Source organism: Triplophysa rosa, linkage group LG19 (genome assembly GCF_024868665.1).
Source record: "Triplophysa rosa linkage group LG19, Trosa_1v2, whole genome shotgun sequence".
Lineage (NCBI taxonomy): Eukaryota > Metazoa > Chordata > Actinopteri > Cypriniformes > Nemacheilidae > Triplophysa > Triplophysa rosa.
The window spans coordinates 10,954,140-10,969,552 of record NC_079908.1 but is presented as its reverse complement, the minus strand read 5'-3'; the positions used below and the strand labels follow the sequence as shown (position 1 = coordinate 10,969,552).

Below are 15,413 nucleotides of genomic sequence, written 5' to 3'. Positions count from 1 at the left end.
CCGTTTCCACAGTTAACCAATAGCCGTACTTGTACAGAAATGATGCTGATTGACACCCCACAGAACAAATAGTGTGCCACCAATTACAACCAATGACAGATGAAGCGGGGTGGGTATCAGCTTTAGGACACACGCCCATTGTGTGGCAGTACATAGAAGGGTGGATTATTGATTTAAGAAAAAAAATAAACGCACCAAATAGTAAACGAAGTGCAAACAGTTTGGGACAGGGCAAGCCAAAATGTAAATGACAGCAATTCATTTGCATGTACACGCTGGAAGCACATTGGGTAATATTTTAAAGTGTCCAGTGATCCGTATTACGAACTGTTCTGTTGACGAAACGTTAAACAAGTGAATGCGGGCCTGGTCCATTTAATTACTTTACTGCGTATCTACGCTTGCGGCGTACATTTACCATTCACAGAAAGGTACGCATTTGACGTCTTGCGTTTTTCGAGGAACAGGATTGGACTCCAGACCACAACTATCGTGAGACAAGAGAAAGGTAAGATTGTATTCTTGTATTTCACCTGTTATTCAAATAAATATGCGTATTTTAAACGCCAATACTGTCACAAGCTGTGTGTCATCATAATGCACAAGTGATGTGTACGTTATCTTGTCTGACAAGGGAATAAGTTACTAGCTGCTTTGAACATGCACGAAGTCTTGCTAATAAGTGCACAATATTAATAAGCGGATAATTATGGCTCGTTAACTAAACATTAATGCATGATTATAGATAGAAAATCTGTTTGTGAAGTCGTGCAGCATGCGTCCCAAGAACACGTTACACTCGTGTTTGCTTCTGCTTGCTAGCCCATGTTCCAAATGAATGAATCATATTGCCAGGCTGATGGATTTAGCTCCCTCGATTGAACTATAAACGATTCAGCCCCACACAACCAAACACTCGTAATAAGTTACCTTCACTGGCACATCCGATTAAAGGGCAACGCAGCAGTTGTCAAGAAAAACCGCAGCAAGTTCCAGTTAGCAGATGTCGATGTCATGCATTACCGTTCATCTATCCATTCCTAGCGTGATAGTAACCAAACATCTCAAAACTGACTAAGAACACCCCCAAATGTGACCCAAAAGGCTGTGGAGGTAACGTTAGGCAGCTCACTAGACGTCAGTCTACTAGTTTATCTCGATGTGTGTCATTCTTGAAAACATGCACATTTTTAAGTAACGTAAATGTCACATATTTCACATTTTTCCAAATGGCATTTAATGCACTCAAATGACTTCGATGGACCCCAGTTTGAATATAGTGTTGCTTGGTCTATTGCAGTGTTATTTAAATGCTTCCTCATTGACGAAGGAAACTCCTGTTTTATGAAACTTCTCAGTCAGGGTTATGGTTCAGCAGTGTCCAAAACATGTCTGTTTAAAAGCCCTCTTTGAATTGTTTCATTCAAGACACAACTTGCAATGTCTATGCCTAAAAAACAGTGTCAATAGGTAGTTGACAAATACACTTTAACATTTCAAAGCCCTGCAGTGTAAATTACTATAATTCAACAATTAAAATGCTTCCTTTTAGAGTAATTTTTTGTTTGTTTATAGTATTTATGATTTAAGTTGGGAGACTACATGTAATTTTCTATTTTTGTTACAGCTATGTTGTTGTCGCTGAAATAAAGTCGTAAACTCTTCCTTTATCCAGGCTCACTATTATTAACAAAGGTAGAGATTCACCCCTGACTCAGATTTTTTTGTAATTATACACCATAATTGAATACTGAACGTGTTTTATGAGAAGCAGCAGGTGTCAGATAATATGACACTTATGAACATCCCTAGAAACTTGATGACTCGTGCACTATGAACTATGGGATCTATCTGAGACGTCATCAGCTACATGGTGCTAAAAGTGGCAAGGCCTTTATTTTTAATCATATTTTTACCGACCAATAAACTTTTTGTTTGGTTTTGTTAAATTAAGATATTCTCCTAACACGTATCTTTTCATTTCTGAGATTAGCTATTCTAATGCAAACTGTTTTGAAAACATGGATTGGGAGGCATTTTGGGATTGGAATGATCCAAAAACAAGGTTTTCTTGGGGGGTTAGATGTTTGTTATTTGATTGGCCTGATATACTTGATCACATTTTCCCAGAATTGTTTCTTTGTGTAATGAGACGCGGATTTCGCAGATTAAACATTATTTGCTTGTGTTGTGTTTGTTTTGTAATGTAAATGCATAAATAGCCCTGTGTCCTCAAAGCACAAGGCAAGCTTTGTAAGTGACTTACTTTTCTTGTGCAAAGACCACAGAGCTTTGGCAACAAACTTCTTAAAAAAGTTTTGAAATGGTTTGCTAAATTCCACCAGTTACTAGCCAGGAACATGATCATTATGCTACCAAATCACACTACTGTATTCACTTTGTTTCACATGCTTGAGTACACGTGTAGAATGCAATCCATACTTTCTACAGAGTCCTGTGTGACATTACACAAATGTTCCTGTATTGTTAACGGAAGCTTCTAATGTACTCTCCTTCTCTGAGCTCATGTGTCAGTCTCACGTTGTGTTTCTCAGTCAGGACACAGTCACTCTATTGTTTTTATTTTGGCAGTGGGACATGACTTATTCAGGAGTACACAAAGTAAGAAACAGGCAACCCTTTCAGCGACCAAAGAATAGCCCGAGTGAAATATTACCTTACTTATGCTTCAGTCAGAGGAAATTTTGTGTTGCTGTTTTTTCCAGTAACATGTAGTTGTAGTGTGTTTTTCTTTTAGCCTTGTATTCTCAGGGTCTATATACTTTGCACATATCTTGCTTTTGATGTTGCTAGAACTTTGAGCCTGACTTTTGCTATATCCCATGCAATATGTTTTCTTTAGGAGGTGGACATATGTGAACTTGAGATTATGAGGCCAGAGCAAAACAGCAAAATGTTAAAAGGGTCAAATTAACTCTGTGTTTATGTAATTCACACTTCGAGAGTGTGGATTATATATACACTGTGAGTGTTAATTTGACATTTTTTAACACTGGCGATTTTACTGTGAAGAAGCACTTTTCACTTTTTTCATTTTTGTCTTTTCAAAATTTATTTACATTTTCAGTAGATCATAAATCGTGGTGCTAGCAACACCAAGATCACGGGTTTGAGTCACAAGAAATGAATGCATGCACAAATGAAATGTTCACCTTCAGTGCATAAATTTACATTTTTAATTAATTATATCTTCGCGGTCGTTCTGAAACCTCCAAATTTGCTGTTTTTGGGAAATGGAAAAAACACTGTGCTTTTTAAATGGTTATATACTGTGTTGGTAAAGTTGAAAAGCACTTTTTATGGGTTAAATATTTGCAAAACCCATTGACGAACATAAAGGGTGACTAATAATAATGACTGATGACAAAAATAAAGATCACAAAATATGGAGATACAAGGTTTCAGAAGGACACAGCAATATGTATGAGTGCATCTTGACTATAAATATGGATCTATTCAATACATGCAGTCGAGCTTGTAGCATTGGCCTGCTTTAGCAGTGGATCTGCAGTACACGGTACTGAATTTGATGTCGGCAAAATGGTGACATGATAATAGGACACCTGCATGGGTGGAGGATCAGTTCTGCTTTGTCTGGGGGTCATTGTTTTCCAACCGAACTAGTATTTATCTCAGTAATCTCTTTTTTGGCTGCTTTGAAAGCGTTTTCCTCATAGAGCCCTGAAGCTTCATAGGGTGGTTTGTTTGGTTTTTAAGTCTCTATGATCGTTCGCTGTTCTCCCACTGACTTGGTTTGTTGTTTCAGGTGTCTTTGTAGCTTTTTCCACAGGCCTCTGCAGTCTGCTGAGATTCTTGTTGGGTCACTTAACCCTGTTTATGTTGATATGTTGCTCTGTGTGGATCTGCTTGATATGCCACATTTTTTTCTCAAAGGCCAGGCTTCTCTAACCAGGGTCCAATATCTTCTCACGCAGTAGTGGCCGGTCTTTTCCTTGGTTTCTTTTTTTGACGGACACATTTTACAACATTTCTTATGGGTATTTGTTCATGCTATATGAGGATATGTTTTTGCACATGAATTTGTGTCCTTGATCTTAACCATTTTGTTTAAATATTAAGTAGGGGATAGATTTTCTTTCTGTTATCAAATAAACATTACTGATTTGATATTTAAATATGTGTTATGTTTTATTTACAGTATGTTAACCGTTTGTCTACACTGGTAACATAGCCTGAATGAGTGGCCCTATTAAAGGGACAGTTCACCCAAAAATATTAAAGAATATTCAATAGGTAACTGTCAATAGTTGTGCAGATACTGGTCTGCACCCAAAATATAATTGGATACCATATAGAGTCTCGGCAAACACAGTGATTTAATTCCTTTGTAAGTGTGAATGACCTTTTATCACCACAGAAACAGTAGCTCACTTTCCTTCTGAAAGACTGCCTGTAGATAAGCCCAACAGATATCACTACAGCAGCCGTTCACTATCTGTTTGCTCTCTTTTCTATAGATGCTCCTACAGGTGGGAGGAAAACGCTCTACCCTGGGCCTGTTGGCCATCAGGAGGGTGTGGTGTGTGACCCGCTCTGCCCACACAGCACCTCAGACAGTGGAGTACAGACCCATCAAGAAGGTCATGGTAGCCAACAGAGGTGAGACGTTGACTATTTGCACAAATTTTTTTTATATTATATAATTTACACCCATGGAAAATTTAGAGACCATTCCAAATGTTTGTTTAATAAGCATTTCTAGATATATTGTGGCCATTAAAGTCCAATATCTGTTGAATTTCAACAAAATCAAACCTCAGGAGTGACACAAAGTCATCCAGCAGCAATGTGAAAGACTGACAGCATGACAAGACACAAAAAAACTAAAATAAATTTGAACTTTTCCTAAATACATGTACAAATATTACTGCGGTATTGCTTAAGTTAATATGAACTTGCTTTATTTGCAATATTTGAGGTGTGAAAAAATACAGAGAATCTTTTCTGTTATTTTGACCTGTCTCTCTCTATTTGGAAGAAATATTGTTAGTAGTTCACAGAATTAAACAAAAATGATAATTTTACCTAAACACATACCTATAAATGGTACATTTTAAAATCATAAAAACTGAAAATAATTTTGAAATGGTCTCTTAATTTTTCCGCAGCTGTATATTTAGAATAAATATAAATATATTTAATATGTGGCATGTGCATATGCGACAATGAACAGTTTTGAACTGTTTTTAATATAGTATTTATTGTATTTTTGTCACTGTCCCATCACATTTTGTTTGAGAACTGTGGACAGTATCCATGCTGTGCGAAACATTTTTTGTCTGTCTGGTGACTTTCCATCCTCGGTTTGCCTTGATGAATTGTAAACTAACACATGAATAAATGATGAAGCAGTTCTGTATATTGACATACTGTATAAAATGCTCTTTGCAGGTGAGATTGCCATCCGGGTGTTTCGGGCATGCACAGAGCTGGGTATCCGCACAGTTGCTATCTACTCCGAGCAAGACACGGGTCAGATGCACAGACAAAAAGCAGATGAAGCTTACCTGATCGGAAAGGGACTGCCACCTGTAGCGGCCTACCTGCATATACCAGACATCATCAAAGTGGCCAAGGTCAGGACTCTCTGCTCTAACACCCGAATGGGTTCAGTGAAGGCTGTGGTCAAAATAGACTATTGTGAGAATGACGATTTATGACAATAGAAAAATAATGGAGGAAATAAAGGCCAAAGGGTTTTTTTTACATGTCAAAAGGGGGAAAGGTTGTCTGTCTGTTCTGCATATTGAAATAGTCAGGGCAGTAATGTTTGTGTAGCTTAGATTTCTGTGTTTGTGTTTCATGTTATATATGAGTTCAAAGGCTGTCGTGTGGTCATGTGATCTTTACCTGAGGGTTTTATTTCAATTCTTTGTGTTGTAAAACACTGCAGATTAGGATCCCATGACCTGTAAAACACACATCCTGCAGTGATTGGACAGATAGCGTGCAAACAGTTCTGTAAAGAGACATAATTGCACATAATTATGCCTTTTGACAAAAGCACTGAAAGTGCTGCCAAAGAGTGATGGTGGTTTATTCATAGAAATTCTTTTACACTTTTAAAACCCACTAAAATAACAACCAGTCACTCAATCAGTAGGTTATTTATTGTAAAGAAATAAATGCATTAACTGCTTTATTCATTTAACGCTAGGCCTGTTGTGTGTTAAATGGCCCGGTGTTGTGTTAAGTGCTTGCGAAACATTCTTTATGCTTTGTCATGACTTGCCCTAGAGTAATACGTCTGTGAGCCCTTCGATGCGGGTCAAAAACCAAGCAAACAATAAAGCATTTCGGTTGGCTTGGAGGGAAGTCACTGCTATAATTTAGGTGCTCACTGAAAGAAATGTAATTGTACAGCAGTGCACAGCTGCAGACTAGTTCTTTTAGCTTGTCAAACAGGTTGCTAGCAAAACCAGGATTGCCAGGGCAGAGCAAACACTGATTAAAATATGTGCCTTGTCCTCGAAGGCACTATAAAACCCTTGGGATAAAAGCATCTGCTGAATACATGAATGTAAAATGAGTGTCTTTCTATTGGCAGCCTTCTAAATAATATATGAGATATCAAAACCAAATGAAATATATTAATTGTGATAGGGTTACAGTTGTGCCGAATGGTGATGTTTTGCAATCTGTGCCTGGCAGGAGAACAACGTGGATGCCATTCACCCAGGCTACGGCTTTCTTTCAGAAAGAGCAGATTTTGCCCAGGCATGTACCGATGCCGGCGTGCGATTTATCGGCCCCACCCCGGAGGTGGTGCGCAAGATGGGAGACAAAGTCGAAGCCCGTGCCATTGCAGTTAGTGCAGGTAAAAAAACTAACGTGTCAGATTTTGGTTCTAATCGAAGTCCTGAGTGGTCTCTCATTAAGGGGTAGTTTACCCAAATATGAGAATTTCATGCCATCCTAGATGTATATGCCTTCCTTTCATCATATGAACACAAATAAACCATCCATCCATTGTTAAAATGATCCAAATAACTCCAGTGAGTAAATACATGTCTTCTGAAGTAAAACAATACACAAACAAAACGTTTGTGTTAGTGAAAAATATTAATATTTTGAGCTTATTTAGCAAACATACAGCAGGGAAAAAAATTAAGAGACCATTTTAAAATAATTTTCAGTTTTTCTGAATTTAGTATTTACACAGGTATGTGTTTAGGTAAAACTATCATTTTTATCTTTATTCTGTGTGAACTACTAGCAATGTTTTGGTTTCTACAGTATTTGCATTTATTTGCAGAAAATAAAAACAGGTAAAAATAACCAAAGAGATGCTCTGGATTTTTTATACCTCAAAAGTGACTGTAAACTTTGCAGTATTTAAGCAATATACAACAGTAACTTTTATACATGTATTTAGGAAAAGTTCGAACATTATATTTTATCTGATAACCTGGATTTATATCACAGTTTTCATGTGTCTTGTCATGCTGTCAGTCTTTCACATTGCTGTTGGATGACTTTGTCACTCCTGAGGTTTGATTTTGTTGAAATTCAACAGACAATGGACTGGAATGGCCACAATACATCTAGAAATGCCGCTTAAATGAAAATTTAGAATAGTCTCTTATTATTTTCCGAGGCCGTATGTCAAGTTAAACATCTGGGATGGCATGAGGATAATTATGAGGATAAACTTTTATGTATTTATTCTTATTCTTTGATTTCATTGTGTGTCTTCTCTGTGTCCTCTCTACAGGTGTGCCGGTGGTACCCGGAACAAACGCTCCCATCTCGTCTTTGCAGGAGGCTCAAGAGTTCTCCAATACTTGCGGCTTCCCCATTATCTTTAAAGCTGCATACGGGGGTGGAGGCCGTGGAATGCGTGTAGTCAGGGAATATGAGGTAAGATTATACAAAGAACAATGAGTTTAACCTTTCTTTAGTTCTTACTAGGGGGCATTCTTGAGTTTGAGCTTTAAAATAATCTAAAACATGGTTTCTGAGTAAGTGTACTGTTGAAGTGTGGCCCTTGCTGCTTTTGACCCTAATGCCAAAGATAACTGCACTTCGTATTTGCTGTTCAAGTACTGTTACTGTATAAAATGGTGTGCTGGATATTTGCACTGGATGACCTTGTGGCCGGGTGTTTGATCAGGAACTAGAGGAGAACTATAATCGGGCGTACTCGGAGGCCCTGGCCGCCTTTGGCAATGGAGCTCTGTTTGTGGAGAAGTTCATAGAGAAACCCAGACATATCGAGGTGCAGATCTTGGGTAAGTGGCCACATTTTTGTCATTGGTTTGTTTTGAAGCTGCACTAAAGGCAAAAAGTGGTCTAACGCTAAGATATTACATGTTTCCCCAGTGTTTACCTTGTACTATTGCAGTGCCAAACGTCTGTACAGATCCTTATATGGGCATACACGTCCTCATAATATAGATTTGTCAACATTAAATTCATAAAAACATTAGCAAACACAGCTTTTGTGACTCCTATGTGTTTGTGTTTGTGCATGCGACACTTGTTTGCAAATATTATTGAATGGGACCCAAAAGCACTCACCAAAAACCTCCAGCAGCAAATTACATTTTTGTTGGAAATAAATACATTGTCTGGCACTTAATTAAAGCATATTTAGATATTTACATAAAACGCACTGTTCTCGACAGTAAACGGAACGGCACAGTGCTTTGTTGTCGACTCATTTGCATAGTGTTTATTGATCAGTTATGTGATTGTTTATTATGTTTTGGAGAAATGCTACCAGATGGGTTTGTTTACAGCACCAGATGGTTTTAAGACTTCTGCGTAACGCTCAATGAGTTGATTGGTCCTTTGTGTGCAGGCGATAAATACGGCAATGTCATTCACTTGTACGAGAGGGACTGTTCCATCCAGAGGAGACACCAGAAGGTGGTGGAGATCGCCCCGGCCTCGCAGCTTGACCCGCACCTCAGAGACCGGCTGACCGCCGACTCTGTTAACCTTGCCCGACAGGTACAAATGAACACATCTGACCGATGGCTGTTTTGGCTTTTTCCAAACTGTGTGTAAATATTAAAAATAACTTTTGGAAATTTGGATTCGAATTTATATTTTGGTGATACAGCTTAAAGGGCTAGTTCACCAAATAATGCAAATTCTGTCATCATTTATTCACTTTCTTGTAATTTCAAACATGTATGAATACAAAAGAAGATATTTTAAAGAATGCTGATAACCGAACAACGGTACCCATTGACTTTGCATTGGTTTTGTGTACATACAATAGAAGTCAGCCGTAGTTCGGTTAGCAGCATTCTTCAAAATGTCTTTTGTGTTCTGCAGAAGAAAGAAACGAATACAGGTTTGGCAAGACAGGAGAGGAGTAAATGATGACAGAGTTTTTATTTTTGGGTGAACTATTCTTTTAAAGGGCATTTGAAGGTTCTGTATGTGTAGTGAAATATACCTAGGGTGAAGTCTGGCGCTTCGAGCATCCTGAATTAAAATTTAACATTCACTTCATAAGATTGTCTCCTGGTCCTCTGATGGACCTGATGTGAATGCAGAAGCGCACTCGCTCCTTCAGCTTCAGAGGATGAGGAGAGAATAAAAAGGTTTCTGTGAGTGATGCAGGGAAGGAATCAGGAATAAGAGGCAGAGAGATTTCCGGTCTGTGAGCCCAAATAAATTTCGAAATGAAAGATGTGAAGATGTGTAGAAGGTTCTGCAACTGTACAGTATGTCTGGGTGCAGCAGTACCATGAATTATACAGCAGGTGTCGCTGTTGTGCCATAGGACTGCTCTGAGCTTGATAACAGCCATAATCAAACTTTTGCATTCATCCATTTCACGGCACAGAACACAAGCGGCCTGTTTTCGATGGTACTAGCTTTTACTGAAACATCTGCCTTGGAAGAAGAAAAATGTCTCCAGAGCAATCAATTTCTTCTATTGATCAACAGATGTAAATTTCACCTTAAATCTAAACGCGCAATCTTAGTTTTTCTCATGTGCTAGTCTAAGGAAACATGTGGACAGTTTGTGCTGGCTTTTGTGGAGGTTTGAACTTGAGCTAAATTGTGATGTTTAATATTTTATCTACAGAAGATGGATGAAAGATATTTTTGGCTCCAGGTTACAAAAGGTGTGAATCGATCTGATGCTGCACAGCAAATGATTCACAGACATGGTTGAATCTGGCTCTTACGTGCTTGCGTGACTTGAATGACCCTAAGAACAAGCATATATGTGTGAAATTGTTTTAATATTTTGTTCGAAGGGATATGTCAAAGAATTGTTTATCTTTCATGGTGGTGACAATGCCATAGTCTCACCCTCAGTCTGTTCCCGTCTGTTGCATATGACACAAAAATTACAAGAGAGTGCTAAAATGACCGTTTCCAGTCTGATTGGTTGGCTCTACATCATGTCCAAACCCGAACACAAGACGATTAAGTGCGAAAAATTAAAATAAAGTAAAATCTTCGATGTTAATCTGATTTGTCCTAAACCGCTGTGACAAATGCAGCAACGTTTTGTCAGTCTATTTGGTTTCTCGTCGTGGTAGTGCCGCCTACTCCGCCATTTTATGTGCCCCAGATCCCACTTCTCATAACTGTAGATTAAACATTAAATGTGTTGTGATTGGCGCAGCAGTTTTGCATTCAGCATGTAAAGACAAATTGCTTGTCACTGTGAATTTGTTACATCATGTCTGAAAAGGACACGGTGTTACACAGCTTCCAGGAGTATCTGGCACACAGGTTTGAAATCTTTCAGATATGTTTAAAGAGTTGAAGGACTTGGTCATTAAGTAAAATAGACCCACAAGCAGCACTCCACATTCTGCTGTATTTTCTTTGTCGTCTGTGAAATACTATTGCCACCTCTGTCAAAAATGAGTTTATGATGTTGAGTAAATGCTCTCCACACATAGTATACGTTACTTAAATAATTTTGCTTCAAAACCCGCTAAATACCAACTTTTTAATTGAAAATAATAGGGCTGTCAAACGATTAATCGTGATTAATCGCAGCCAGAATTGTGTTTACATAATATACTGTATGTCTGTGTACTGTGCATATTAATTTTGTATTTATAAACACACACACACATACATGTATACATATTTAGGAAATATTTTGTAATTGAATTTGTAATTATAGGAATATTTTTTATAAATTTGTATCTTATATATTTTTCTTAAAAATATATGCACGTATGTGTGTGTGTGTGTGTGTGTGTTTATAAATACAAAATGAATATGCACAGTACACAGACACATATTATGTAAACACATATTGAACACAAGCGATTAATTGTTTGACAGCCCTAGAAAATCAGTGATAAAGCCCGATTTTCATTTTCTATCCCAATTTTCCACGGATAATCTGACCTCTTCATGGAGATGGGTGAAATAGTCGTCTTAAACTCCGAAAAGGTTTTTCTGAAGCCTGTCATTAAGGGAAAACAATAATTACTTTCATAGACTGGATGATTAATGTCCAATGATGTAGTACGATTGTTGAACGTCTTATATCTTGAAATGCAAACAAAATATACTATACTATATACTAACACATGCCTATGCAATCGCATCTACTTTACTAACCTTTACTCATTCGGTTCCCCTGTGGTGGAATGAACTGCCAACCTCCACCCGAACTGCAGCATCCTTCACAACTTTCAAAAAACAGCTCAAAACATACATGTTCCACATTTATTTTACTAACCAATAACTGTCTGTCTGTCCAAAAAAAAATATATATTGTTGTTCATTCTCTCCTTTGCTTACTCCAGCTTTAATCCTCCTAGTAGCATGTCGATATACATCAATCATCATCAGCAAACTGTTCCCACAGCTAAAATATGATGAATTATGTTGATAATATAGCACAAGAGGGCAATATGTGATACTTGGCGTTGGCGAAATTGAAATGACCAGAGTGCAATGTACTTCTGTTCTGCTGTTGCATTAAAATGAAAATGACGTTCAGAGTGTTGTTTAATACACACCGTTGCATTATGTGCAGAGAGGTAGCCAGTTTTGTCATTTCAAGCTGTTTAGTAGCTGATGCGGTTTAAGGAACAGAAAAAATAAGTTGTATGATCATAACAGAACATCACATTGTAAATAACACTGTCAGTAAACATCTTTTTACATGCTATACCTTGGCAACACTAGAGATTGCTTTCTAAGACTCGATTCCAAATTTTGGTAGAAGTCAGACACTGGTTTGTTTGTTGATGCTTTTAACTGGAAATTCATTTTATGGTTTGGGGTTTGGCAGCATTTTTTGCAACGTTTGTTAAATGTGCAAACACACACACACCTCATGTGCCATTACACGACTGCTTCTTCAGTATGATGAATCACAAACGTGACATTTATTGCACATTATTTATAAAGCAGACATTTATTTTTTTTAAATACAGCCAATTTTAGATCTAGAGTTTCTATCATTTAAAAAAATTCTCTGAGGCATCAAAACTCTGTTATCTGTTAGTGTTATCTGTTTTCTACTACACTTACACTTAATTCAACACACATGCAATACTTACTAATAGAGATGTAACGATTCACCGTGAGCTGGTTGAAAATCGACGATTCAAGTCGGTTGAGATGTTCAATGAATCCGGACACATTTTTTTGAACGGCAGGGGGCGCTGTGTTTACTGCAAACTTGAAAAACGTGGATATGCTGCTATTTCTTAAAATAAATGTAAAAATGCAGGAAAAGCACAGATTAAGTCTTACACATTTTTATTTGATTTAGAAATTTGTTTTAAATTTGCAATTTAGTTTTGGTATTTGACATAAAAGGTATGTTTATTTTGCAAAGAAATGTGCAGCATTTGAGAAATAATGAAGGCACTTATTCATTTTTAATTTGTCTCGACTCATTTTGTGAAAAATCGTATCGTGAGAGCCGTATCGCACCTTTTTATTTACGTGCATATAAAGAAAGCGAAGGTTTTCTGCCTGCTGCAAAAACGAGTGATAGAGAAAACAAGCGAGAGGTATGAAGTACTGTGTGTTTCATATGCGAGTAAGAAGTAAGCAAACCTGGTGGAGGAGAGTGATGCAGAAACAAACCGAGTGCTGAAATCTCTCCTCCATCTGTTTTATCATATGGACGAGGGAAATGGAGAAGATGGCCAGGCTTGCAGATTTCTCAGCGCAAGCATTAAAACCTCATTTGCGCTTTTGACATGATCCCTCAGACGGTTGAAGCTTCTCTCAATCTCATTTCCTGTTGCTGAGTACAGCTTTTCGTAGTCTCTCGTTCTCTTAAGAGCAGCGGGATATATCCCACTGTTCTCTCTCGTTTGACTCTGTCATGTAATGTTAAAGAAACTTCTCCCTCACTCTTTTTAAAGGGATCGTTATTATTATTATTATTAATTATTATTATTATTATAAACGTAAAGCTTTAAAAATCGTTATCTCCTCTGTGTGTGACTTGTAAAAGGATTTTCTCCATGAGAAGTAACGGCTGTACGTCACTGCGATGGAAATGCCACGGTGTGATAATGTTTCTCATTCTTCATGCTGAGACGAACACAATTTGATTGGACTTGAACTGACCTTTAGCAGAAGTTCTGTGCTGTTTCTAGCACAAGCCATTAAGAATATGAACTGCATGCTGCATGTTATGAGATGTCTCAACCATGTCCTTGTTAATAGAAACAGTCAGATTCGTTTTTGTTCCCCTTGTCCTTCAAAGCCAATCGCCATTTCATGCTCCTGTTTTATTCTCATGTACTGAACTGGTATCCATCCATCCATCCATCCATCCATCCATCCATCCATCCATCCATCCATCCATCCATCCATCCATCCATCCATCCATCCATCCATCCATCCATCCATCCATCCATCCATCCATCCATCCATCCATCCATCCATCCATCCATCCATCCATCCATCCATGTTTGCCAGAGCAGATCTTCTCACAATAGTCCATTATATACAGTATATATATTTTTAACATTTAGGTGTCAATGCTGAACCCATGACAGGAAGCCCTGTAATCTGTTTTTCTTTGCAAGTTGCCTATTAAACTGGTAACTATGCTGTCATGGAACAACAAATATGTGAGAAATAATTTCTGTACCAATTATGTTACACATTTTGTTGACCTGTTATTCTTGGGGCGCCGCTTGAATTGATGTGGCTGCTGTTACAGGGTTTTTTTTATGCGGTCGGTCAGGCGTCAGGATGAGAAATTAACATGACAAAACATCTCCCCTGTTTTAGCATCTGTTGCCATGGAGACAGCTGCTCTACCCCGAGCACCTGAAGCACAGGTTGGGGATCGCAGCCTTGATGTGGTTTCAGACCCATAGTCAACATTTACCGTTATAACTCTCCCGTTTGCTTGCGATGCTGCTAAGGTTGACTGTGAATGTATGGTCCTCAAGCAGAAGATGCAGACATTTACATAATATTGTTTAACTTCAATGATTGCATAATGAAGTCAGAATCCCATAATCCTTTTAGAATATCGGCTTTCTGTACTTTTGTCTTTCTAGCGAAGATCTAACCCCGTTTAAGATTTGGCTGGAGGCTGGAAGGAAGGTGTCAAATGTGAAAGCTCAAAGGAATGCATTTCAGACATCAGTGCATCATAATTTAGTCACTAGAAATTCATTTATCAACATTTGAAAAACGGACATCCGCCTTCGTTTTCCTAGTTGATTAACTTTTGAATTTTAATCAGTTGCTCAGATCCTGTGGCATCATGAGAAAGAGTATAGTGTCAATCCAATGCACTCACACATCTCTGTGGAAGCAGTAGACCATCCGGTATATATTTCTCACCTATTGTTTTTGCATAATGAGGTTTCGGACATAGGCTACTATGACTCAAACTGATTTCAGGCACAGGGAGAATGACACAATGTGCTAAAATGACACATAATTTGCTAATAATTAGTGAAGCACTGAAATTTCGGCTGCCGAAATTGGCATTATTGGTTTCGGCTGAAATAAATAAATTGGCCAAATTATCTGGCACCTGTCCCTTCAGTGCTCGCGCTCAGTCCAGCTGTTATCAAAGGACGATCATGTAAGCGCGCCATAACAAAGGCTGAAACTAATAAATATAACAAGAACAGCTCAAAACCAGCAGACAGAAAATAACACGCAAGCTCTGTGTGATGCGCAACGACCAGCTTTATGTTTCTGTTGTCGGAGATCACGCGCATTGACTCGTGCGTGTTATAAAGCCTAACTTTAAACGCAACAAACTCTATATATGTGAATGGTCAGCGGAACGATCTGTCAGTAAGTGACGATGTAGCTCACGTGGACCGTTATCCGCATCCCGGCAGGTGCTGATATCACTGAAGCTCATTTTAAGCCTGTTTACATTAACAGACTCACTGCCCCTCTGTGTTCTGCCTGTTGTTTTCATTAAAATG

General features: G+C 38.1%; 1 protein-coding gene across 1 annotated transcript in view; it reads left to right on the top strand.

Moving 5' to 3' along the window:
* The first annotated feature begins 160 nt into the window (after positions 1-160).
* The window catches only part of pcxa (pyruvate carboxylase a), a 109,469-nt gene continuing 94,216 nt past the window's right edge, over positions 161-15,413 (top strand). The window contains exons 1-7 of the mRNA XM_057359844.1: positions 161-508; positions 4,500-4,641; positions 5,434-5,618; positions 6,694-6,859; positions 7,757-7,902; positions 8,156-8,273; positions 8,846-8,997. Of these exons, the coding sequence (XP_057215827.1) occupies positions 4,500-4,641; positions 5,434-5,618; positions 6,694-6,859; positions 7,757-7,902; positions 8,156-8,273; positions 8,846-8,997 (909 nt within the window). The 5' untranslated portion in view covers positions 161-508. The remainder of the gene's footprint in view (positions 509-4,499; positions 4,642-5,433; positions 5,619-6,693; positions 6,860-7,756; positions 7,903-8,155; positions 8,274-8,845; positions 8,998-15,413) is intronic.